The 25,674-nt window shown below is 39.0% G+C and overlaps 2 protein-coding genes across 2 annotated transcripts; both read left to right on the top strand.

The window, feature by feature from the left end:
• The first annotated feature begins 7,616 nt into the window (after positions 1-7,616).
• Positions 7,617-12,079, top strand: LOC147302708 (OX-2 membrane glycoprotein-like). The gene is made up of 7 exons (XM_086282874.1): positions 7,617-7,772; positions 8,268-8,426; positions 8,787-8,888; positions 9,059-9,307; positions 9,525-9,839; positions 10,792-10,873; positions 10,971-12,079. Exons 2-7 carry the CDS (start codon positions 8,387-8,389, stop codon positions 11,020-11,022), a joined length of 840 nt encoding a protein of 279 aa, XP_086139000.1. The 5' UTR covers positions 7,617-7,772; positions 8,268-8,386; the 3' UTR covers positions 11,023-12,079.
• Positions 12,080-19,148: 7,069 nt separating this feature from the next.
• Positions 19,149-25,166, top strand: LOC147302707 (nectin-4-like). Its single transcript, XM_086283394.1, has 7 exons — positions 19,149-19,261; positions 20,353-20,691; positions 21,529-21,831; positions 21,911-21,949; positions 22,053-22,140; positions 23,844-23,906; positions 24,071-25,166. Exons 1-7 carry the CDS (start codon positions 19,192-19,194, stop codon positions 24,186-24,188), a joined length of 1,020 nt encoding a protein of 339 aa, XP_086139520.1. The 5' UTR covers positions 19,149-19,191; the 3' UTR covers positions 24,189-25,166.
• Positions 25,167-25,674: the final 508 nt, after the last annotated feature.

The raw sequence follows: 25,674 nt of genomic DNA, 5'->3' as shown, positions 1-25,674 counted from the left end.
AAACACTTTTCCCTGCAACAGTCATCTTGAGGTTTCATTTTGTTAAATGTGTTCCACTTTTCAACTTTCACCCACATTTGAGTCTTCAGGGTAACTTTGACACATCTGACCTTTTCAGACTCGGTCAGTGTGACGCTGAGGATCAGTTTATTGTTCAGGATCAGAAGAAGCGCTAGCCTGCTTTTTCAGTTATATGCATCTTGCATTAATATGTCAGAGGGGGTTAAAAATATTGTAAATTAGGGAAGTGGTCATAATTTGTCTTTTTTTTTATAATGTGGTAAGCTGTGTTTCTCCAAAAGAGGACCCAGCTAAAGTCAATCATGTGTGTTTGTGTTGCAGGATCGTTTTAGCTGACGGGCAGGCAGACTTTGAAATAAAATGCTATTTTCCCCTCATATTGTTAGTAACAGGGGATGAGGTAAGTTAATCTATGGTTGACATTATTTCATGAGGTCTGCAGCTGTTTGTGTGCATGTGTGATTTTTTTTTAGTCAAATATAGTTCCCTCTTCAGAAAAGGGCACATGCTAAAATTGAACTTCTCTCTCTTTTTTTGTTTTTACGTAGATCCTGTCACACGTTCTCACTGACAGTGCACAGATGTTCATGATGGCATTTCCTGTATATTACCCTGAGCTGGACTGATGCACCTAAATATAGGCTTGCTCTTGGTCAGACCCTCAGGCTGGGATTAGTTGTTTCCTGATGCACACTTTTCTTTACTGTTAAGTGAAACACATTTTTAAAAAATTGACTTTTTAGATATTTTACATGCATATGCAACTTGTGATAGATCAGTCATTTATAGCTGCACTTTTAAATGTGGCTTACTTAGAATTTTGATGAAAAGTGGAAGTAGATCAGACTTGTCTGCACAATAACAGTAATTTCTTTTCTTACACCTGAAGTGAGGAGGATGTTAGAAATCCTTTGTTTTTCCCCTTGTCTGGCTTTCCCCTGCTGCTTTGGTTTAATATTCCCTTTCTAACCAACATAGAGGAACTGTGAGGTCAGGAAGCTGAAAGCCCTTCCTTCTGTGCGGTGAGAGTTGCAAAAACAGAAGACATTAACAATCATTAAAAGTGATTGTCTCAGCATAATTAACGGAAACGTGTCAGCTATCCTGATTGGAGGAACAAACTCAGCATCTTACTGCACGTGACAACCTCTACGTTCTCTCATGTTCATGCAAATTACCTGTAACTTTAAAATTACTCAGTTGTCAAAAGGTCATTTATCAAACCTGTGAGGCTGGAAAGGTCATTTAGTAAGAAGCTGGGCTTCTGCTTTCTACACAGATGAAAGTGAAAGTTAAAGGAAGCTTAAAGATGTCTACATAACCAAGAGAAACTGCTGCAACATGAAATGCGTCAGTAGATTTATCTCTACTGAAGGCTCTTTGCAGTCATTATTTAACATAAACACTGGACGTCTTTACTGCTTCAAAGTGGGCGAAATCAAATAAAGCTGTTGCTTTGCAGCTGAGAGCCAGTGTGTGACTATCTGTAGCTGGTGTGACGAGATAAGTCAGAAAACCAGAGAAGTATCCTCTGCAAGTAAGATTCCTAAGTAATACTGCTTCTAATGATAATCACACAGTTCCTGCCTGTGCTCCCACTGCCGTATTGCGGAAGTTTGGTATCATAGGTTCTTCCCTGTTTTCCTCCTACAGTAAGTCCCTGATTTCAAAATCTCTGCACTCTATTCTGTCTCATAAATCAGAAGTATGAGTGCAATCTCATCTGTATAATTCTAATGACTCATAAAGCAGTCATGGAATAGTTTCCTGGAATCTTCAGAATGAAACTGATAATTTATCTCAAGCTCACTCTGCAGTACCAAGACATTTTTTTAAATATGTTTGTTATCTGTATGAGGATCTTTTGTGGTTTCAATCCCTGCCGTACCTGGTATTCACCTATACTGGAGGAACCCCTGCCCTGTGAGTAGCAGCCAGGTTCTTTCCTGTCATGTGACAATGTTTAAGAAACTTCCCTCTATCCTCGGTTGTTTTGCAAACAAGATATCAGAAGGAGACGTTGATAGTTTGTTTTATGGGTAATGTGCCGGAGGCTCATTAGGAAGATGGAAACAATCTGAAGTGCGTTCCTGCCGATGTATCACTGAAAACTTCTGCAAAGATCAATGTACAAGAAAAATATAAGAGTCATTGTTTCAATTTGCAGTAAGAAGGAACTCTGTTTAACATTTCCTTAAGATAAAACCACATCACAATAGTTTCAGGATTACACAAGTGCATTGTACTCAGGGTGTGACTTACTGCACTGTGGTAAATTGGGTAATACCAGGTAACACCGAACGTCATAAAAGACCTCATAAAAGTGTTGAAGTGTCACGTGATTTATAAAGAAATACAACCTTTGCAACACAAACATGTTTGGCATAATGCTGAGGCTGAAGTGGAGCTCATTAAGACTTAACACAAGGCTGGCGTGAAGCATCATTTGACAGAGTGATTTTGGTTCTGACATTTAAAGCTCTTCAAGAACAAGCACCAGCCTACATCATTGAACTTTTACAGCCCTATGTTCCTAGTAGGTCCCTGAGGTCTTGTGATCAGGGCCTACTTGTTATTCAGTATACAAGACTGAAAACCAGGGGTGATCGAGCTTTTGCCACTGTGGCCGCCAGACTGTGGAATTCTCTTCCTCAGAACTTAAGATCTGCAGACTCAGTGATTACTTTTAAAAAACAGCTAAAAACACATCTTTTTAAAATTGCATTTTTTAAACTTTTGACTGTTTTTGTTTTATGCCTTGTAAAGCACTTTGTGATCTTTTATCTAGAAATGTGCTATATAAATAAAATTTTACTTACTTACCTACTTAGAGTGCAAAAACTGTTTTTGTTGATTATTTTCTGTTTAGCAAAAAGCCAGAAATAAAATATGCTCCTGTTTTATGCTTTTTCTTTTGTTCCACGGTACCTTACTTACCTACTGCCCCCTCATCTGGACAAACTTCCCCAGCACAGGTTTGGACGTCAATTGAAAGCATATTTGTCAAAAACCACACGAATACTTACCATCAGCCTTCAGTAACACATAACAACAAAACTACAAATGGTCTGGGGACTTCTGCTTTTGGGGTTTTCTTTTTTTCTTTTGACCATTTGAGATTACTGGAGATGTTGTAAACAGAGAAGAAAAAAGTGGTAAGCCGACAAATACATGACTACCTTACAGTAGTCTTGTAAGTGTGAGTCACTGCCTTTTTAAGTGAAGTTAAAATATCTGAGGCTTGATTCAGCAAGAATTCGGCGCTAAACAGCCATCCCACTAGAAACTCTTTTTTTTAACAATTATGTCTTTGCCAGTATGTTACTGACATCATTTCTGAGTGTGTCAGAGGAACTGGAATCCAAATGTGTGATGACGGCTTTATCTGTGGTACTCAAAACCTCAAGTACTGTTTTGCTTTCTTACACACACGACTTCATGTTGAGTTTGCTCTTTGGTTTCATATCTTAGTGAGGATATCTAACTGACACAATGCTTTCCCTAGCTGCTTACCCTAACCCTACTTGTGTTAATTTGTTTTATGTTAAGCACTTTGGCATGCCGTTGGTTTTTAAATGTGCTCTATAAATAAAGATTGTTGTTGTTGTTGTTGTAAACATCAAAAATGAATGTCTAATCCTAACCCTTAGCCTAAACCTAACCACAACCGAATTGCCAACCTGTCAGTAAAACCACATTTTGAGTCTCGAAAATGCCTTCAAACTCACGGGGACAGGTGTTTTGTCCCCATAAGGGCTGGTGGTCCTCACAGGTACAGTAACATTCAAATCTTTGGTCCACACAAACATATATGAATAGGGATGGGTATCGTTTAGGTTTTATCCGATATCGGTGCCAAACCGGTACTTTTGAAACGGTGCCGGTGCTTAAACGGTGCTCAAACCGGTGCTTAAAGAATGGAGAACACAAAATTGGTCCATAAACCTCTCATGTTCAGCTGGTTTTTGTAAAAAGATAACAATGTTAGCCTTTTCTGCAGCTATGGGGCATATATGGTATCACTCTTGGCTGGAAGCAGTGCTTAAACAATGGAAAAAACACAAACTTTATCCAAAAACCTCTCATGTTTACCTGTTTTCCACTTTTTCTTTGGTCATTTTAGCCTTTTTGGCCAGGGTGAAGGGAGTATCTGCCATCAAACAAGAAGACAGCAGCATGTAGCTATGATGGTGTTTGCTAGTTCACCTTACTGCATTAATGTAATAACGTGGTTAGCCTACTCAAAGTAAATTACACAGGAACAACATTAAGCTACTCACGCAGAAAAGAACGGCTGCTGCTGCCGTCATCATCCTCATCATTTCTGCTACACTGGCAGGGCTAGGGGCCAGGACTCTCCTTTTCAGGTTCTCGGAGGATGTTGCTAACTCCGGGTCATAACAGGCACCACACCCGCAGTAGATGTGCTCGGTGTGAGGTCTCGCAGCAAGCTATCAAATGCGGCGCATTTCTCGGCTTTAAAAAACCCCGCTATGCGTCGCCAGGTGTTTCATCGGATTCGAGGTGTTACCTCCTTTGACAGTATCACAGTATCAGCTTAAAGCACTTGTTGCTGCTGAATTTGCATATTTTGCTGTGAAGTACAGCCAGACTTTTGACCGCTTCGCCTTGGGCATTTTTAATCTGTAGCTCTGCTCTAAAAGAACGTACGTACCTGGACCCGCCTACTATCCTCGGAAACGTAAAATGATTGGCTAGAAGTGTATCACAGCTCAGGAAAAAAAAGCACCGAAATAAAGCACCGAAATGTGCGCTGCTTTCGGTCTGGTTACTACCGTTTATGTCAGATGGCACCGGATACCGGTACCCATCCCTATATATGAACATTGTACACACACACACACACACACACACACATACATATAGGACATTGTTCTTTTTTTGTATCTGTTGATCTGTTGAGCTGGACCAGTGTCTGTTATAAAACTATTGACAGCCTTTGACAATCAAGCAGTTCTGGCAAAGTTCTGGCAAAGATTGTTCAAATAATTAAATAATAGAATACATATTAAATGAGGTAAAATATTAACTCAGTTGAGGATTTCACTCGGATAGTCCAGGCTTATTGTGGCTTTAAAAGGACGAGGGAGGGAGTCTTCAGCTATCAGGCTGGGCTGGCTTACACTTTTACAAGACACCTGAGGTGAACCTTTGTAGAGCCTGTGATGTGTCAAAGGACAGCTAACAGAGAGATAATGTGGACAAAACAAAATCAATTCATATTACTGAAGTTATTAGCCAAGTTTATTTTGTGGAGTCCAGTACATACACAGTGAATCACTGATATCCTGCCACTTTAAGAGTAAAAGAAAAAGAATTTAATGGTTCCAGTATGATCTGTGTAACACTGATAGAACTCTTTTTAATGGGATGTTTTGGAAACATCAGATAAGCCCAACCATCCCGAAGAGGGTATGACTGAGGGGACAGAGAATAGTCTTAACAGGGTTAACAGCGCTCCATACTGTACATAAATGCCACTTGTTTTTCAAAGTATCCAACTGCTGACCTCTGTATATTTTATTTGATTTATATATACACACACACACACACACACACACACACACACACACACACACACACACACACACACACACACGTATATATACATATTTAGTATGCATATTATATTTATTCTTATAATTTTCAAATTCCCATCCTTATATTTTGCTTGTTCTTATGTTGTTGCATTTTGCACACCTCTGTTACTTGTGAAGCTCGCACACAAGAATTTCACTGGCATGTGCTGTACCAGTGTACCTGAACATGTGATGTGACAATAGAAGTGATTTGATTTGATTTGATTTAAATTACATTATTTATGTCGAGTGTAAAAATATAACATGCAGGCAATTGACATTTAGAATATATCTGCATAATTTAGCCTGTCAAGACACATAGCCTATATTTTGCATCCGAGATCTGAATTGTAGACTGTTATGGATGATGATGATGATGATGATGATGATGATGAAATTTGTACATGAAATCCTTGGATCCTTGTTTTGTCCTGCTTGTTCTTGCTGTAGATGACTGTCCCTCTCTATGTCACGGACACTAGGTTTTGTTTTAAGGTTTGTGTTTCTTTTTGTGATTCTTCTGTTATTGTGCTTTGAGTTGCTATTTTTTTTCTTGCAGATATTCACGGTTGGTTTCTTTGCGTATATCCTCAGGCTATCCCTAGTTTTAGTTTTGCTGTCTATTTTAGTTCTCGGTTATAGTTTGCTTATATTCCCTGATTCTGTTTGTTCTGGTTCCCCCATGTTTCCTGTATCTTGCTATCTTTGTAAAATGTTATTTGTTTCCTGTTTTACTTTGGTAGTGTTTGTCTCACATGTTTAGTAATCAGTTGTATTTCCCCTAGTCTTTTTTCCATGATTGTTGATACCTGTGTGTTCTCCATAGTTGTATTCATTTCCCCTAAGTGGCTCTTGCTTAAAAGACGCCCTCTAATCTGTTTTATTGGTGGATTAGTCATCTGTCATGGTGTGTTGCCAGTAAGTTTTTTGATCACATGACTCTTCTGGATTCCACGGCTTTAGCTTCCTGTTGGACTATGTTATCTGCAAAACCTTCACTTAAGTTTTCCTTTAAATCTGTCTGTTGAAGACAGCATTTGGGGGTCCTCCTCCTCATTTCATGACACCCTGAATCTGGTTGTTCTTCCTGTTAAATAGGGGCCCTTCCTTCCTACTCTCGCCAGATACTTGCTCATCGAGGATCATCAGATTATTGAATTAAATTAAATTAAATTTTATTTATATAGCGCCAAATCACAACAGTCACCTCAAGGCGCTTAAGGAGTTCTCTTTCTAATATTTCTGTATATCTTCTCTCTAATCTTGAGAGCTTAAAAAATGCAACTGGATGTCTTTAGGTTTTTGAAGATGTGTTATCTCTTTTTCAAGAAGCTTCTTCAGTTCTACAACAGCTGGTGGAGAGTCACAGTTTATTAAACCCCCGGTGTGGGCTGTCTTGAGGGTCATCAACCCACTAGTCATCATATGATTCTTCAGATGAGCCAAGATGTAAAAAAGGTGTGGGTCATTCCTGTCATTGGGGCAGATAGTCTTATGTTGGAGAAAGCCTTAAAAAAATGGGGTTTTCAGTATCAGGATACACGTTTTTGCTTTTCTGTGATTTCTTTTGCCAACATGATGACTGATACCTGCTTAGTCCTGCAGAAACAAGTACAAAATTATCAGAGGCCCAAGATAAGGAAGAGTGGATGAAAAATAATGTGCCAAAAAGATCTCCAAAAATTTCCAAGGCGAGATTTATCAAAGGTCAAACGTTGTTCTCTAGAGTCCTTTATGCTGATCATAGACATAGTCCCTTTATTGCACAATGATTTACAGTTTGCCCATAGTCTAGAACAGGGGTGGGCAACTCCAGCCCTCAAGTGCCGGAGTCCTGCAGGTTTTAGATCTCACCCTGGGTCAACACACCTGAATCAAATGATTAGTTCATTACCAGGCCTCTGGAGAACTTCAAGACATGTTGAGGAGGTCATTTAGCAATTTAGATCAGCTGTGTTGGATCAAGGACACAACTAAAACCTGCAGGACACTGGCCCTCGAGGCCTGGAGTTGCCCACCCCCGGTCTACAAGGTCTTCCAAAGGGATTTCCAGCTTAGTTTAATAATGACTTTTGGAAACCCCTCTTTGACGTGAGAACAAAGACGAGCAAACTGGTCATGGAGCCTATCACAGCTGTCTTAGGGCAACAGGTAACCAGTCTGTTGTATGGCTAACACATAGAGACAGACAACCATTTATACCTATGGGCAATTTAGAATCGACAATGAACCTAACAGCACTAACTGCATGTCTTTGGGAGGAAGCCAGAGTACCCAGAGAGAAACATGGGAAGAACATGAAAACTCCACACAGAGAGAGCCTGGCTTGATTGTGGACTTGAACTCAACCGTGCTAATCAATGTGCCAAAATACTGCCTGAAAAAAATATGATTATATTGGCAAATTAATGGGAAGAAATGGAATATCAAACAGAATGAATGCAATGAAAATGTATCAATTAATGTACATTTATTTGCATTAATCAAGTATTTCTTCAAAAAAGTTTTAGGCACACCGTGTATTTGACTTAATTTTTTTTTTTCATATCTTGCAAAAATATATCAAACCACCAATCAGTGCCTCATTTATGAGAAGCTTATGAGCTGAAATACAACCAGAAATCATGCGTTTGTCTTACCTCAAAGGGTTTCATATGGGTCCGCACTCAGTCAGGGAATTCCCTGTTAAAGTTTCATTTTGAGCAGCATAAATAGCCGGTACAGGGACAAAACGAAAGTGTTGACTACACAGCAGTGAAGCAAAGATGATGTCCCTCCTCCTGATTGTTTTTTGTTTATTCAAAGGTAAGTCTCTCTAAACGCAGCTCCTTTATATTATTTGCTATTATTATATTAATCATAATAATATGATACAGAATTTTACAACCCTGCCTTTTTATGGTTTTATGATCCAGATCATCCAGATCCAGACTTTTAATATGCAGAGGGAAATGTATTATTATGTATTATACCATTTAAAGAGTTGTACCAGGATTTTAAAGTAAAAATGCAAAAAAAAATAAAAAATTGTGCGAGTTGTATTTTGGTGAAATTTACAGTTTATATAGGAGATTAACTGTCAGGTCTGTTCCTTTTTACTGTGCTGCATTACTGAGTAGCATAAAAGCTTTTTTCCCTATCGAATCTGCACTTACTTACATTCAGCTTCCAGTATTTCAGCCTCGGCTTCAGTCAGTGTACACGGAAACACAACAGCTGAGTACGGCAGTGATGCGCACTACAGGTGCGCGCTGTTAAACTCCACAGGTACGCTTGTTTGTTTTTTAAATTATTATTATTATGAATTCTATTATTTAGTTGTTGTCCTCGCCCAGATCCTAATCTCTGAGCTGCTGATGTTATCCAGAACATTAGTTAAATATTAACACACTCTATGCAGGGTGCTTACTGGATTACCTTTTGGCTTTTACCGGCAGGTGTGCTGCAGGTTACTTGGCAAAGGTTCGTCAAGGGGACAGTGGAGGACATGGCAACATACAGCGAGCGCTTTGGAATAGAAGTAAAAACGCCCTACCGTGGAAAAGTGCTCGTTACGAAAGAGTCTTTCAGCCCTTCGGCGATCAAACTGACGAATCTCACATGGGAGGATGAGAGTTGTTTATTCTGCGCCTTTAACACCTTTCCTGGCGGCTCAAAAGGAAGCCAGATTTGCCTCAAAGTGCAAGGTAGATTGCTGCAAACCCATTCATATGAACGGACATTATAAGTAACCTCTGAAATTGAGAGAGCCGTTATGTTAAGAAAAAAATAGAGCCAGCTTTTTTTTTCTTTTTCTTTTTTGTTAAAGAGAGGAAAAAATCCTGACCTTTATTATTACTGTTACTTGTGACATTAAGCTGGCTGCAGTTCTCAAACTGATCAATATTTAATTTGTCCGTAAAGGGATATCAAAGGTGAACACAATGCACCACGCAAAGCAAGATGGAGAAGTTGTGTTTAGCTGCTCCGCCACAGGCAAACCAGCTCCCACCATAGAGTGGAACCTTTCAGATGGAGCCACAATCGCAGAAGAACCACAGACGGTGACAGTAAAAAACAGCGACCACACGTTCAACACCAGCAGCAACATAACTGTGAAAGTACCTCCCGGTTGGAGTGGACACGCGGCGTGTGTGCTGAACCGTGGAAAAATTGGAGAGAGGGAAGAGAGGATCGCTTTCTCCTCCTCTGCATCGGCGGACGGGGATGACCAGAGAAGTATGCACGAGTCATTTTATGTAACCGCATTTATGTATAACACTGGCGTAATGCTTGGAAACAAAATATTCCTAATAAATGAACACGCGCTGGGAGTTCATTCTAATCATCTAATTCAAGCGTAGGTGGAGTTTACAGGGAAAAAGACTTCCATGAAACTATTACTAAATATCTAACTATCGGGAAGTGAAGAGTGAAATTATGAGACAGAGTTTTGAGTGACACCTTAGCTGCGGTTGTTTAGAAAATGATGCAGGTAGGAAGTCCCTGTGGTGATCTGGTCCCAGCTTCCTGGAACGTTCCCAGCAGAGTGCGCACTGACTGAAAGTGATGTCACTCCTCCACCACAGCCTGCCCAGAGTGTGATATTTGGATGCAAATCTTGCTTAAACAGGTTTTGTGTTCTATTTGGTGCTAATCAAACTAAAACATAGACTACTGTTTGTGATTAAGAGCTAACAGGAAAATTCAGGCTCACTAAACTGCGTCGTTTTTGTTTGTTTGTTTGTTCCTTTTTTCACTTATCAGGAACGCAGGAATTCCCTGAAATTCCAAGTCATGTTAAATCCATTTCCTGATGACTTGGGACAAACTGCGTGACAATGAAGCAGTCAAGGAGTGTCGCACTAGAAAGATAACAAACAAAAGTGACTAAGAGCAGACTGAGTGAATGCTATGCTGTGAGTCAGCTGATGCTTTCAGTACGGCGATGACGCCAGTTTCGCTTCTGGCGAGTTAAAAAAAAAACCCACGTCACGATACAGTGAGCGGTGCTGATGAGCTGTAGCTCTCTGGGGAGGTCATCTGACGGATGATGGACATTAGTTGTTTGGCTTTAACAGTAAATGTGTGACCATGTAAATCCCCCCTCCCCCCTTTCCTCTTTCAGAGAAGCGTCAGTCATTTTGTTTCTGGAACAAACTAACCAGGTGCTCTTTCTCTCCCGGGACAGGACCGTCTCCGTCAGCGATCGCACTGATCTGCATCACTATAATTGTTTGCTGTATAGCTGTTGCAGTGTATGTGATTAAAAGGTGAGTTTTTAGTGCTGTTTTATAGCATCTTAGGCAGTTACTTAACAGATGAGCCAGCTGATAAACTGTTTTCTTTTTATTTTCTCTTTCTTTCTAGGAGTTCTAGGAAGCACAACCAGAGAGAAGGATCATGTTCCATGCATGCATAACCAATGTTAGACTTTCTAGCTGCCTTTTGCGATGCAAGCATTACAAACCCCTTTCCTTTGTGAATTAAGGTCAAGCATTGGCAGGTAGCTTCAAACTTTCACATGCGTGGACCTGTCCATTGACGTTTCTTATGAACGGCGCTACTCAGCACTTTAATGTCATGGAGCTTTGAGCAAAACATGTTTCATCCGACTCTGAATGTAAAAAAATTAAAATACACAAATATCATGGAGAAGAAGCGGTGCAAAGCCACAAGGATGTGATAGGAATATAGCTTTCGTTTTTTCTGAATTGCATGCAGAACATTTAAGCAGTAAACCGGTGTGTGTGTGTGTGTGTGTGTGTGTGTGTGTGTGTGTGTGGAAGTAAGGAAATACCCCGTAGGCGGTATTACACTGGGGCTGTGCTGCCATCTAGTGGTCCTATCAGGGAATACAGTGAAGCACAGACGGATGCAGGGTCCACATGGCTCACATGAGGCAACTCAAGGAAACGTTCCTAGCAAATCTGAACAAATACCTCAACAAAATAATTTCTATGTTTAAATGTTATGTAGTAAATGTGTACTTTCAGTTTGGCACTTTTCTGGCAGTTTGCACTCCAGTGTTTGTACTATTATTAAATATTATTTTAAGTAATACAGTGCAGTCAGTATGCAAATGTGCTGGCATTTAGCTTAAATGCATTTAATTTACATTTAAGCTACATGCCAGCTTTAGCTGTGGTGAAATGAATGTGAGTTAGTCCCAGTCTTTATTATGTGTTATTAACCTGTGGTGTGGTTATCCTAAATGTTTGCACTGATGTATCTTTAATAATTTATTTTCAAATATTATTTATTGTTGAACTAATTAAATGTGTCTAAACCGTGTGTCTGATTTCATTTGTACAATATTTCTTTCATTTTTCTTTTCTTTTCTTTTTTTGCTTGAAAGGGCTCTGGTTGGCTGAAAATATACTGTAATTTATGACATACAGCTTCTTTGGGATCCTTGTGATAAACCTACAATTTGCAAACCAAAACAAGGATTTTTCTTTTTCTTTACTTACCTGTCATAAAGACTTTCAGTCCAGGTTAAACATAATTTGTTGAAACACATACAGATCTAGAAAGGAAACATGTTTGTGTTAACACCATTAACACAAAAACTGATCATTATGATTAGAAGTAATTGTAGTAGCCGTAGTAATAATGGTAGTAGTGGCAGAATCCTCCCTTAGTTACGCTGCAATGGCTCTAGGCTGCTGGGGGCTTCCCATGATGCACTGAGTGTTTCTTCTTTTCCCCTATTTATGTGTTTATACACCTCTCTGCATTTAATCATTAGTTATTATTAATCCCTGGCTCTCTTGCACAGTGTGTCTTTTGTCTTGTCTCCCTCATCTCACTCCCAACCGGTCACAGCAGGTGGCTGTCCCTCCCTGAGCCTGGTTCTGCCAGCAGTTCCTGTTAAAAGGGAGTTTTTATTGCTCACTGTTGACAAGTACTTGGTCAAAGCGGTCATATGAATGTTGGGTTTTTTCTTTAAACTGAGTTGAGTAATAGTAGAAGTATTTAGTCAATCATATAGTACTTTGGGTGAACTATACCACTAAAATGGAAGGGGAAAACCAGACTGACACATATTTTAAACTGGGAATAAGACTGTGCTTGTTAAATATAGCCTTTGTTTATTGTATAATAATATTCACATATTATCTTTTTGTCTTAGGGTTTTTACTCAGTTGTTAGTTTATGTGTTTCCATGGTGACCTGATGAACAATTTACCTGAAACTGAGTTCAGTACAATTTGAATTTTTGGCGGCACAGTATGAAACTATGTTAATTCCGTTTTTATATTTTGGAGTCCTTGACAAATATGAGAAGTTGTATCTTAATAAAACAAATGTATATATGACGATATGGGAGTTAGGTATTTTAGTTATAGATGGGAAAGTTTACATTTTTTAGTGATGATCATCATGGTGAGCTGGCATGTTAGAGAGTTTAATGGTGCAACCTTGTACAGTATAAACATATATTTTCTCACTTCGTGTGGTGTAATTTGTTTAAATAGGCCTCACTCAAGGAATAGCCTGCATTAGCAGGTTAATTTTTAATTGTTAATTTCTAATGCGATTTGACCATAGTAGTAAACTTGAATGTATTACTCCGATTGGTGGTGATATATCAATAATGCGCGAATGTAGCAACAGCAAGTTCATTGTGGGAATAAACGCATTCTACCAAGAGTAGCAAAGATTAGCAGATCAAAAACAAGCAAAGCTAACGGTAGAAGAACAGAAGAGAAGGACAGAAATACTATAGTGAAGGTGCAACTTTTACACATGCGTTTCCTCTCCAGAAATGAGACATGTCAATGAGAGGAAGCAGTTTTGTTGAGCACCAGAAATATGTGGGGTACATATTGAGATGACAGGAGTGACTACAACAACGCTACCACCTGATATAAGTCGTGTGTCTGTCTCAAGGCAGGATCTAACCTCTGTATAAGCTCTTTCCCTCATGCGCACCATCACTGTGTTGTTTTACTATTTCACTGTTTAGAGATTCCCAAATGATCCTTCAAAGATCTGCAGGTTTTTGTCTCTATGGAAGCAAATTCTTTCAACAGTGTCAAGGTCCTTGCTAAAAAGTCCTCCTGCCAGGGCATGCGTTACCTGCATGGGAGGAGCATGACTCCCCCAGGGGCCAATAGCCAATCAGAGTGCACACCCGTTCTCTCCTTGCTGTGTCTCCCTGCAGGCAAGTTATGGACTTGGATTGAATCAGACTAAGGCGGGTGTTGTGCCAAAACGTGATTGTCTTCCAAAAACTGATTTCCGGTATTTGCCAATTTTTAAGTGGACAAAAGGGAGCTGATTGATTATAATGTAAGTACAATAACACAGTTACAAAGATACTTGAGAAACAGGTAAATCTTTAATTTTGTATATAACCCCTTTGTAATACCTGTTCACCAAAGTCTATTTAGCAACATATGTAACGATATTACACATAAAAAACACACAGAAACATTGAAAATCAGTTTTTTGCACAACACGTGCAAGTGTGCCTTCATAGACGCAGTAAGTCACATTGGGAAAGTATTTTATTTCTGTTGCTGTTATGTATCAATGTAAACAGCTGTTATTATTGCCTTGTGTGTTAGCAGCTGTAGGTAAGTAAGTTGTCGCCTGGCTCCACAGGATGTTCCTTATTTATAAGTTGTTTCAGTTGTTGCCGAGAGTTAATGTTCACAAAGATTTTACCTGATGGAGTTACTAAGTTAGCATACGAGTTTGTTCTTGTTTATAAAGCCTGCGTAAACCTGGCGGCCTTTGAGTGAGTAATTGTGTCCACTAGAGGGTGGTGTTGACTCATAAATGAGGGAATTGGCTTAACCCTGGAGGACCCTGTTTCCCTAGAAAACAAATGGAGTCGGCTCTGACCCCATGGGTTCTCCAGGGTTAAATTGATTATGATTCTGTGTTTATGCCATCCTGTTATGTTGTTATGATAAGCTCTTTTTCTGGTTCTGTTCATTTGTAATGTGGTATGGTGTTCTCTGTAATACTGAAGTGTGAGAAATGCTAAACATTATATTATTTCTTATTTGTATTAATTTCAGACACACATCCTTACTTGCCAACGAGAGCGTGTTTGATTTGGGCTCGTGGTAAATAAAGTTCTTCCACTCTGACGTCATTCCCCGTCTCTGACCGGACGTTATTACCAGCGAAGGGTACAGAATCACGTTTCAGAGATAGTGGTCCAGGGCGTCCGCTATAACAGTCTTCCTTGAGCTCTGTCACCACTGCCTGGTTAAAAAATTCAATGACTCAATCAATCTGTTGCTGCTTCATAGGTTTTCAGGTTAATATTTCCTTCTCGACTGTCTTTTTCTTTAAGGAATCAGGATTTCAGTCATCATACCCTGTCTGTGTTGTTGATCATCAGCTGCTCTCATCTCTGTCAAGCTTAGGAAGAAATCTCAGGATAAGTACTTCTCTTAAAATTGCTTATGTACCTTTTATTTATCAGCTAATTCAGATGATAAAAGTTTGCGATGATCACTCTTTATCATCCTTTGATTTACACCTAAAGTGAAATCATTCCTTTTGAGTCTCTGATAAGTTGTGACATTGTGAAATTTTTTAAACTTATTTCTGGAGTTTCTTTTATGCTTCTATTTCCTTTCTAATCTGGTGTGAATTGCAAATATCAGGCAAACTCTTGATTGTGCAATATCAACAGTGTACCGCTACATTATTTTATTTTATTTTAACAATTCAGGACACTTTCTGTCAGTTGAAAATCAGCTCTAAAAGCAGACAGCTTTTAGATATTAGCTTGTTACTGTTGTTACTTGAAAATGTTTTTTCAGTTTTTACATCATGGGTGAGGGAACTTGACTGCTAAAAAAGCGGAAGTTCCTTTTACTTTAATTAATATAATGAAGAAGTTGAGTTCAGTAGTTGAATTATATTCAAGACTTCATTCAACAAGCCTGTGTAACACACGTGTGTTAGGCAGGTTGTATAGAAAAACGTGGTCAGATTCATGCTTGATTGGCAGGTGACCCTGGTTGCACTTTCTGTTAGCATTCAGCTTTGTGTTCTGTAACTACAGGGGTTCAACAAACAATTGCCACGCATCACACTGATGTCTTCGGAAGTTTATTTTTCTCTCTCTCTTATTTTCTTCAGGCATTGTGAAAACTGAAGAAAACACAACGTTCACAACGCAAATATCTCTGACCGTATCAAAGTCTCTCATCTTAGTGTCCATAAACAGTCTTGAGCTAAATAAAAATGCAATAAAATGGATATCACTGAAAATGTCCTCTTACTGCCAGTGTAAGACATACATACAATATTATATACACAATATATATGAAAACCATTACTGTGTGCGCCTCTTGGACAACATGCAGAATAACATTACTGTTGTGACTTTAGCCACATATGTAGCTCTGTGTCCATGCTCTGACCCTCAATGACTGTGCTCTCAGCTAAACTCTGGTCATGTGACCATTACAAACTCTACCTCAAACAAACCTTACACACTTTACACATTTGACAAACTCTTATTTTGTAATCACATATTTTAGACAAGTTTTTAATCATTGCTACCCTTTTTATCATCTTATCCAATAATTTTTTAACCCTTTCCTACAAATAAATGAACTAATTTAAACAGGAATGTATCACACAAACATATAAAGCAAACACTTATATTTAAGTGTTTCGGGGACGGTTACATCCTCTTTACATTATTCAGCATTCCTTAAGCATTATTACAGCAGAATGAAAAACCTTGATTCATCAAGATAAACCTTTATGTTTATTTGTAGCAGACAGTGCACTTGACTGACAAATGGAAGATCCATGCTTTGTAGCCAATAATGGTAAATAGACTGATTCTACTCTCTCGGAGTACTCAAAGCGCTCTATACAGCATGCCACATTCGCCCAATCACACCCATTCTCACAAGCACTTTATCTATACTTAGTGCTCTCTAACTACATTCATACTCCGATGGACGCATCGCAGAGCAACTTGGGGTTCATATCTTGCCCAAGGATATTTGACATGCAGACTGGAGGAGCCAAGAATCGAACCACCAACCTTCCGATCAGTAGGTGATCAGTAGTGAAAGTAAATGTTTTATGTGTTTTTCCACTTTTAGGAATAGGGACAATCAGGAGTTGGGTACTGTAAAATTGCTTTCATCAATGTAAAAAATCTATATTACACTATCAGATTATTTGCTTGTTAAACATCCGAGTGGATCCCAGGCTTTGTCATGTGTTAATAATAAGCGGGATCTCTGCTTACATTACGGCTTTTACATATACACCCCTTAAAATCCCAGACGGAGGCTGAGTGAGACTCAAACTGCAATCAGAGCTAAATTTCGGCTCAAATGACAGTTCTCTTTGTTATATTATTTTTTACAGGAAAATCTGTGATTTTTAGATCAGGGACATTTTATAAATTGTACAACATGACACCAAAGGAAACTGAAAATCATTTTTGTACATTTATTATAGGTGGGATGTGCAGCACGAGTGCTCTCTGTGTAAGTGTCAATAAACCTTTCAGGCTCTCACAAATGGACCTTGAGATGAGTAAGACACCTAAAAGCAGAGACACTCACAAGTAAGTCACTCTTTATCCTTTTCTGTACTTGCAAAGTTATTTATTGCACGTGTCCAGCATTCCACTGTTTAAAGCTATTGATTTGTTCATAAAACATACCATCCAATATTAATGTATTGATGAAAATTATGAGTGAAAACATATTTTATCTTTGTTTTAAGGGGTAGAGGACATTTATTTAATAGCGATCTCAGACAACAAACGCCTCTTCAGAAAAAGAATGTTGACCAATGTTGAACCTGAAAAAACTGCATCGAAGCTTGAGACACAAGTACTGTCACAATGGGATGCACTCGACAATCCTTCCTGCCCAGATCAGAATACCGCTCACTGACGAGTCACAATTGGAAATATATCTTGAGTAGGTTTCTCTTTGTAGAGTTAATTATTTATTTTTTTGCATTTTTTTGTAATGCAGAGTATAATTAAAGTGCACAGCATCTGTGCAAAAAACACAACATATGAAGTCATAGTTCTCAGGTATTTAATGAAGGAATATTTGTCCATCTGGTAATGTCAAATAAAGCAAAAATTTGAAAAAAGAATTCACAATTTGAGTGTTTAGGAGGAGCGTGTGAAGATTTTATAGAAAACCAGTAACAGACTGATTTAGACAGGAGGATCAACCAACTTGGACAATTTTTTTTAACTAACTGATGAAAGTTAGCTAACTATGAAGCCATGATTGTTAAGTTCCTGAGTTTTTTTGTTTTTCTCTTGGTGCCACATTATTTATAACACAATGGTGATTGACACTGTTTGAAGAACCCAGCTGTGAATTTTTCCTTAAGGAAAGAACCGGCTGTGGAACTGCCACTGATCTCCTGCAGAAAACTCCAGTCTCATTTAGATTTGTGTGGCTGCGGAATAGTGCAATAAAGAAATACAAGTTTTCTTAAATCACAATGACCTGATGTTATATAGTGATAGAAGCCAACTAAAAACCAAAATAGCCAGTGGGAGATAATGTCATCAGTGTAACACACACGTATAATTAATTTAAACATGTTGTATGCCAGGCAGTATGTAATGAACTTGTTGACTTGTTAAGAACCATGTGATGTTTCATGGAGTAAACTATCTATTTATTCAGCATTACATGAGTTTATGGAAACATAAATGTCCCTGATCTTTAAAGGCAAAGTTTTATTTGCTGCCATCATGCATAGCATATTTGCATAATGCATAAAAGGTTCCTGGTTTGTAAATGAAAAGAAACACAAACCCAGCTTCAGGGGAGATAGAAAATACATGACACTGTTAACCTCACAGGAATATTGTAATTTGATAAAGGAGGTTGCCAGAAGAATTGTCTAAATGTATAAATCTTTGTAAAGTCAACAACAACTGTGCAAAATGGAGAAAATGCAAACACACATGTGATATTTTGTTTCTCCACAATATCTCATTAAATGCTTCTTCTTCTGTGTCTTTACTGATATATTGTGTCACTTTTTGCATACTGGTTGTTTATTTGTATGTGATGATAAAAAAAAGTTTCAGCTCTATTTTTTTCACTCTAAGGTCTTCAGTGGTGCTGAGAATATTATGTAATTTACACAAAAGGGTAGCCTACAGCCTCTCTGGGATTCTCAAGATAAACCCACAATTTATATACCTGAAATGTTATTATCTTTGTTTTGCTGTGATTTCCTGTCAGGAAGTTTCAGAACAAGCTGGAAAAAAAACTTGGACAATGTAACAGAAAAGTTGACTTCGATATTTGGTGCGCTGGTATGTGGTTACATAAAAAGAGGACTGTACCACTGCAGCACAAGAGGGGAGACTCGCTCTTCATATCGCATGTTGAAGTGATAACTGAACATTGCCTGTTGAATAATTTATTTGTTATTACATTATAATACCACTCAGGTGTGATTTTATCTTATTTTTTTTAGCTACTTTATTAGTTTATATGTGATTATATAAGTGCTGTGATGAACAATTAACCCGGAACTGCTTTGACTTGCCCAGCCTACACGTCAAATCAGTTTGAATGTTTTGGCGGTAAAGTACGGAGGCATGATGCCGCGCTTTGGAGTTACATGTTATTATGTTACTAATCTTCTTATTTTCGGAGTCTTTCACAAAGGTGAGCTGAAACTGGGTGTCAATGTTACACACGCGCATGGGCCAATAAGCGATTCTTCCCGAAAATACTGACTTCTTCCTCTTCTTTGTTAAACGTGAGGATGTTCATTAAGGTGAACTGGTACTTTGGACTGTTTGGGTTTAACTGAGTATTTAAGTGGGAGGCAGATTTACACGCAGTTGGTTTTTAGGTCTCTATAGTGTACACGCAGAGGCGCGCTTACGTAAAAATGTAAAAATGTTCGAGCAAATTTAAGAAGAGACAAAAAGTCCTCTCTGTCCAGCGTTTCATCGGGAGAGAAAGCGTAATCACGACAAAGTATTTTCACGGGTGCAGGTATGCAGCTCTCGCGTTCAAATTCCTCGCGCGTAGTCTGAGCTCTCAGTGCTCCCTCTGGCTGCTCCGCTTTCCCCAAACTGAACGGTGAGCCCGCCATTCACCGACTTTTCAAAGTTTGGAGGGCGGAGCCAAAAGGGAACATGGGCGACATTCAAAGCAGTACGAAACAACCTCGAGTTGCACCGTGCGGCAACGTGACCGCTGTTTTATACCGTGTTTGTTCTAGAAAATAAATTAAAAATACCGTCATTTTCTGGAGTTTATGAGTGCAAGTACTAATAACTACCATTAGAATACTTTAATTTAAGGCAATCTCATAATCCAGGAGATTCTAAGGCAGGTCCTGAAGCATTTCCGTCCACTCACAGTATGTGCAGTTACATGTGTTTGCTGCAGATTGGCCATTAAATTATGTTTTATCTCGCGGAGGACTTTTGACATAATTCAGTACAGTCTGATGACTGAGCAGAACTGAACTGGAGTTAATGTGTTTAAGCATAGTAATGACATATGTGTAAATGGCAGCCTATGACAAAATTTACAAAGTTATTCCTATTGAAAATATTCACATTTAATATATGTTGGAAGCACTTAACCTATATTTAGCAACCATATTTATAGTAAAACTTTAATGACGGTACATAGACTAATGACTACTGCAAATACTGACGTTGAATTTAAACAGAAAACTGAAAAAAATGGACTAATTGAAAACTGAATGTGCCTCACATCTTAAACTATATCTCCTACAGCTCTAACAGCAGTGATCCAAACACAGCAGACTGTGCTGGCAGCAGTGGGAGAAGATGCTGAATTCAGCTGTCAGCTCTTGGAGACTAAAGACGTCGTTCAGGTCACATGGCAGAAAATCTCACATGATGTGGAGACAAATGTTGCCACCTACAGCAAGCAGTTTGGTCAGAGAGTGAATGATGGCTTTAAAGATAAATTTGAGTTTAAACACACTGGACTACAGAACTGCTCCATAGTCATCAAGAATTTGACGGAGCAGGATGAAGGCTGCTATCGCTGTCTGTTTAACACTTATCCTGAAGGAGCCTTTATCGGTAGACCCTGCCTCCAACTCTATGGTGAGAACTTAAACCTTCCTTTTCCAACAATAAGTGACTCTGATGACAGATTAGAACTGAAGTTGTAAAACAGCTAACTAATCATATGCAGAGGAATGGCTTATTTCAAGAGTACTGTACCCTCATCGCAGTACAGAAACAGGTTTAGGGCTTGCAGTTTCACTGTTATGCAGTTGACACTTAGTTAAACTGCCGGGATGTCTTAAGTAAGTAATGACCTGTGTGCCCTCTCACTTCCTGCTTCTAAATTCAGATAAAATGTGCTTTACTTGGCACTAAAATTTCTTAGAAATATGGTATCTAACCAGATTCTTACTCTGGATGGCATTCCCTTGGCCTCCAGTAACGCTGTGAGGAACCTTGGAGTCATTTTTGACCAGGCTATGTCCTTCATTGCACATATTAAACAAATATGTAAGACTGCTTTCTTCCATTTGCACAATATCTCTAAAATTAGACATGTCCTCTCTCATAATGACGCTGAAAAACTAGTTCATACTTTTATTACTTCTAGGCTGAATTACTGTAATTCATTATTATCAAGATGTCCTAAAATTCCCTGAAAAGCCTTCAAATCCAAAATGCCGCAGTAAGAGTCCTGACAGAGACTAGAAAGAGAGAGCATATTTCTCCTATATTGACTTTTCTACACTGGATCCCTGTTAAATCTAGATTTGAATTTAAAATCTTGATATCCTGACAGCTCACATGCAAGGTCTTGAATAATTAGGCCTAATTTGAATTGAATTGAACTCAAACAAACATAGTTGATATAAATGTGTGAGCAGCTGGTGTGTTTGTAAGAACATGTTGATGATATTTCCTGATCCTTCACAGAGCTGCATGAACCTGTTGTTGATGTCAGAGAGTCAAACTCTACTGAAGAGTGGGTTGTTTCCTGTTCAGCCACTGGTCGACCTGCTCCCACTGTAACACTCAGTGTCTCACAACAAGACCTCAGCTTCTCACAGTACAACACTGTCAGTGTGTCCAACACCAACGCTACATTCACTGTCACCACTACAGCTGTGCTCTCAGGTTCACGTAGCAACAGCACACAGGTGGGATGTGCAGCACGAGTGCTCTCTGCTCCTCACAGAGAGGTGATGGTGACGATTCCTGAAGATGATGATGATGATGGTGAGAAATTGTTTCAACATCACCGATTCATAAATTAATGATTACTCTGTGATTCTAATGTTTGTGTTTCTTTTTCCAGGTTTGGATAAGAAGTCAGGATCTAATCAAAGGAATTTAGGTGTGTTAACATTTGTATGTTTTAAAGTCAGCTTTCCTGATCCTATTTTGTTTTGATAGATGTTCAAATTTTTATCACTTTCTTTCTCCTGTTTGTCGTAAAGGAATCACGATTTCAGTGACTTCATCCTCTGTGGTGTTGGTGCTTGGTGTTCTCATCTGTGTCTGGCTTAGAAAGAAATCTCAGAACAGGTACTCCTCTTAAACCGTGTCTATGTTGCATGTTGTCCTGATAGATTTTTGTGCAGCAAATATCTTCAACCTGTTCTTACAAACACACCAGCTGACACATTTATGTCCACTATGTTTGTTTCAAGAACTTACCATTAGGGATGGGTATTGATAAGATTTTAACGATTCCGATTCCATTTTCGATTCTGTTTAACGATTCGATTCTTTATCGATTCTCTTATCGATTCTTTTTTTTTTTTTTTTAAAAAGGAGAACACTAAGGTCGATTAGCTTAGAACTTTGTTTTAAATCTTCTCTTTGAACAAGATAGAAATTTAGGAGTAACATGGCCTTACAAACCCAACAGTGAGATCTTAAGAGATACAGCCTACGGCTCTTCAATGGGGTGTCACAGGGTCCAGGAAAAAAAATTGTAAATGTAAAATAATAAAATAAATATTCTTCTGTAGCAATAACAAAGTATAACATAAATTGTTCTGTAGCAATTACACAAGAATATCCAGTAATGTCCCTGCCTACAATTAAACACATTCACTTACCAAAAATCGGGGCATCTGCTGTGGCAAATGGGTGCAAGCCTTTGACCACAAACTTAGTCACTGCTCGGTGACATTCGTCTATCCTGGCCTGAAAGGAGACGCTACCGGTAGACTGCAGCGAGAACTACCAGCGAGCGCCAGCCAGACTCTGTCTGTCTCTCTCATCATGGTCACCTACATGTACAGTAATGGCAGGTCTTGTAATAAGGCAGATTGCGCTAACATAATATGCACTGTTAGTTGATTATTTACCTGCCGCATTAACGGGAGAGGACGTGCAAACGTTAGCGCTGCTGCTGGTTGAGAGTCACGAGTCCGGAGCGGAATTAAAAACGCGTGTCATCGCGTGTTTTGTGAGCAAATGCTTTTGCATATTCGTAGTGTTTCCTCCCTTAAATGAAATATCTACTTTGCAAGTTGCCCTGTTGTCATCGGTTCTCATAAAGTATAATCAAACTTTTGAGCGTTTGAGCCGCTTAGGCGCCGTGTTTCCTGCCAGGTAAATGACGCTCGGCAACGTGGTGACGTCATTCGGGGCGACTGGAATCGATAAGGGAATCGTTTGCAAAAATGGCAAACGATTCCAAGGAATTGAAACAGTGGGAACCGGTTCTCAACAAGAACCGGTTTTCGATACCCATCCCTACTTACCATACACTTGGAGGCAGGTTTTACTAATGAAGGAGCCTTCAGGATAAGTGTTAAACAGACAATAGCATCCTTCATCCTGCTCTGTTACATTCCTGATGACTATGGAGCAGTTCTGTAGTCCAGTGTATTTAAATTCAACGTTATTTGTAAAGTCAGTACACACTTTTTGGCGAAAGTACTTATTGTACGCGGCAATGGTTGTCTCCACATCATGTGAGATTTTCTGCCATGTGACCTGAAGGACGTCTTTAGTGTCCAAGAGCTGACGGCTCAATTCAGCATCTTCTCCCACTGCTGCCAGCACAGTCTGCTGTGTTTGGATCACTGCTGTTAGAGCTGTAGGAGATACAGTTTGCGAAGTCAAGAACTTTCAGAACTATTGTGAACTGTCCATTTTTCTTAGAGGTCAAGGGTCCAAACTATGGTTTTTATTATTTATTTCAAGTATATCATAATGCATTTGTGTGAGTGTATTAGCAATAATAAATCTAATAAATTTCTTACATTTTTCAGTCTTTCACACATGGCGATTCAGTTGAATGAAACACCTGAAACTGCAAACAGAGACACTGATGAGTAAGTGATTCTTCATCCTGTGAATGTACAACTGGAAATTTCAGCCTCTGTTGTTACATTTCACTTTCAATCTTTTAAATGTTCTCACACTTTGCTGTAACTTTATTCTCAATCATACAGTAATATTTAAAAAATGTAACTTTTTTGTTTGCTCTCATTTTAAGGACTGATACACAAGAGTGCAGGGAAGTCAGACAAGAGACTCCTGAGCGAACTCAACAAAATCATAACCAAGTGTTGTCATCAGCACCCGCAAGAAGACTCATTTTTGATGAAAACTGAAACAAAGATTTGAATGACAGAAAGTATCCCACAAGATGGTGTATAAGAACTTCTTTTATTTATGTATTAGTCACATTAATTAATCCTATACTGCCTTAGTGCCACTGGACCTTAGCATGTTTCACATTCATGCAGTTCGACAGATGGTGGGGGCCTGGTAAGGATGTTGGGGGGAAGCAGACCACTCCACAGGAAGAGTCTTTTGTCTCTTAGGCTTAGTCCACGCGTTTTGGTTTGAAAATGCATCGTATTTCTCCGTTTTGGCCTCGTGTCCACACTGAGACTTGAAAACTCTCCTGAAAACGCAGACTTTCTAACACGAAAGACGCATTTTAGTCATGTGATGCAGTCATGTGACCAATTAAACAAAGATAGTGGAGTGCATTATACAGCAGTTGTTTTGATGGCTCTCAATTTTGACATGCGCAGTGCTGGAACATAAGCGTTTTCGGCTGTTTCAATGTGGACGCACAACTCTGTGAAACGACTGAAAACGCTAGTGTGATGAAAACGCCTTTTTCAAATCTATCCAGGCTAGTGTGGACGTAGCCTGAGAGACTCTGCTGACCGTCTCTCCACCAAGCTTAGTTTTCTGTTCTTTGTTTTGATTAAAGAATGTTAGCTACCGCTCACCACTTGTCTGCAGGCTTTATTTAATGGAAAACTTCCACAACAACGGTAACAACAAAGAAGTTCAATCCTGAAGAAAAACAAAGGACTACACCAAAAGAAATCATCGTACTGGGGCTTAATTAACTTTCTGTTTACCATAATGAATTTTTTACACAACTGTACCGTGTCTGTAATTATGTAACATACTGTAAATATGAAAAATATGTCTGTTTGTTTTCACTGTGCATATTTTCATGTTGTTGTTCTTTTTAGTGTTCTAGGTTAGAGAAGTAATCAAATATGTAAAAAATACACATACTGCATATAATTGTTTTTGTTTTGTTTTGGCCCATCATGTTACTTTAAATTGTAAAAAATGGGCGACAGTGTTGATTTATTTAAGTGTGTGATTTATTGATTTATTTTGTAATCATTAAATATATCCATCCATCCGCTTCTGCTTATCCTTTTCAGGGTAGTGGGGGGGGGGGGGGGGGGGCTGGAGCCTATCCCAGCTGTCATAGGTCAAGAGGCGGGGCACACCCTGGACAGGTTGCCAGTCTGTCGTAGGGCCAAGACACGGAGACAGACAACCATTTGCACATTCACACCTAGTGGCAATTTGGATTATCCAATTAACCTATCCCCACAAGTTGCATGTCTTTGAACGGTGGGAGGAAGCCGGAGGGAACCCACGCAAACACAGGGATAACAAAGACCCCGGCCTGATGGTGGAATTGCACTCAGGACCTTCTTGCTGTGCGGCAACAGTGCTAACCACCGTGCTGCTCAGTGTTGATTTATTTAAGTGTGTGATTTATTGATTTATTTTGGAATCATTAAATATATATGTATATTTATTCATTATGAATGT

The sequence above is a fragment of the Aulonocara sp. 'chitande type north' Nkhata Bay genome, linkage group LG23, assembly GCF_057382095.1.
Source record: "Aulonocara sp. 'chitande type north' Nkhata Bay isolate Kocher_YH1m ecotype deep benthic linkage group LG23, A_spYH_male_GT1.1, whole genome shotgun sequence".
NCBI lineage: Eukaryota > Metazoa > Chordata > Actinopteri > Cichliformes > Cichlidae > Aulonocara > Aulonocara sp. 'chitande type north' Nkhata Bay.
The sequence above is the reverse complement of the archived record's forward strand: the minus strand, read 5'-3'. Positions and strand labels throughout refer to the sequence as shown.

Bases quoted from the DNA above. Each gene is read 5' to 3' on its own strand.
- LOC147302708 (XM_086282874.1), top strand. From the start codon at position 8,387: ATGATGTCCCTCCTCCTGATTGTTTTTTGTTTATTCAAAG. The intron at 8,889-9,058 runs GTACGCTTGTTT...TTTTACCGGCAG, and splicing joins CGCGCTGTTAAACTCCACAG to GTGTGCTGCAGGTTACTTGG. The intron at 9,840-10,791 runs GTATGCACGAGT...CTCCCGGGACAG, and splicing joins GGACGGGGATGACCAGAGAA to GACCGTCTCCGTCAGCGATC.
- LOC147302707 (XM_086283394.1), top strand. From the start codon at position 19,192: ATGATGCCGCGCTTTGGAGTTACATGTTATTATGTTACTAATCTTCTT. The intron at 19,262-20,352 runs GTGAGCTGAAAC...TATCTCCTACAG, and splicing joins TTTCGGAGTCTTTCACAAAG to CTCTAACAGCAGTGATCCAA. The intron at 23,907-24,070 runs GTAAGTGATTCT...TCTCATTTTAAG, and splicing joins GCAAACAGAGACACTGATGA to GACTGATACACAAGAGTGCA.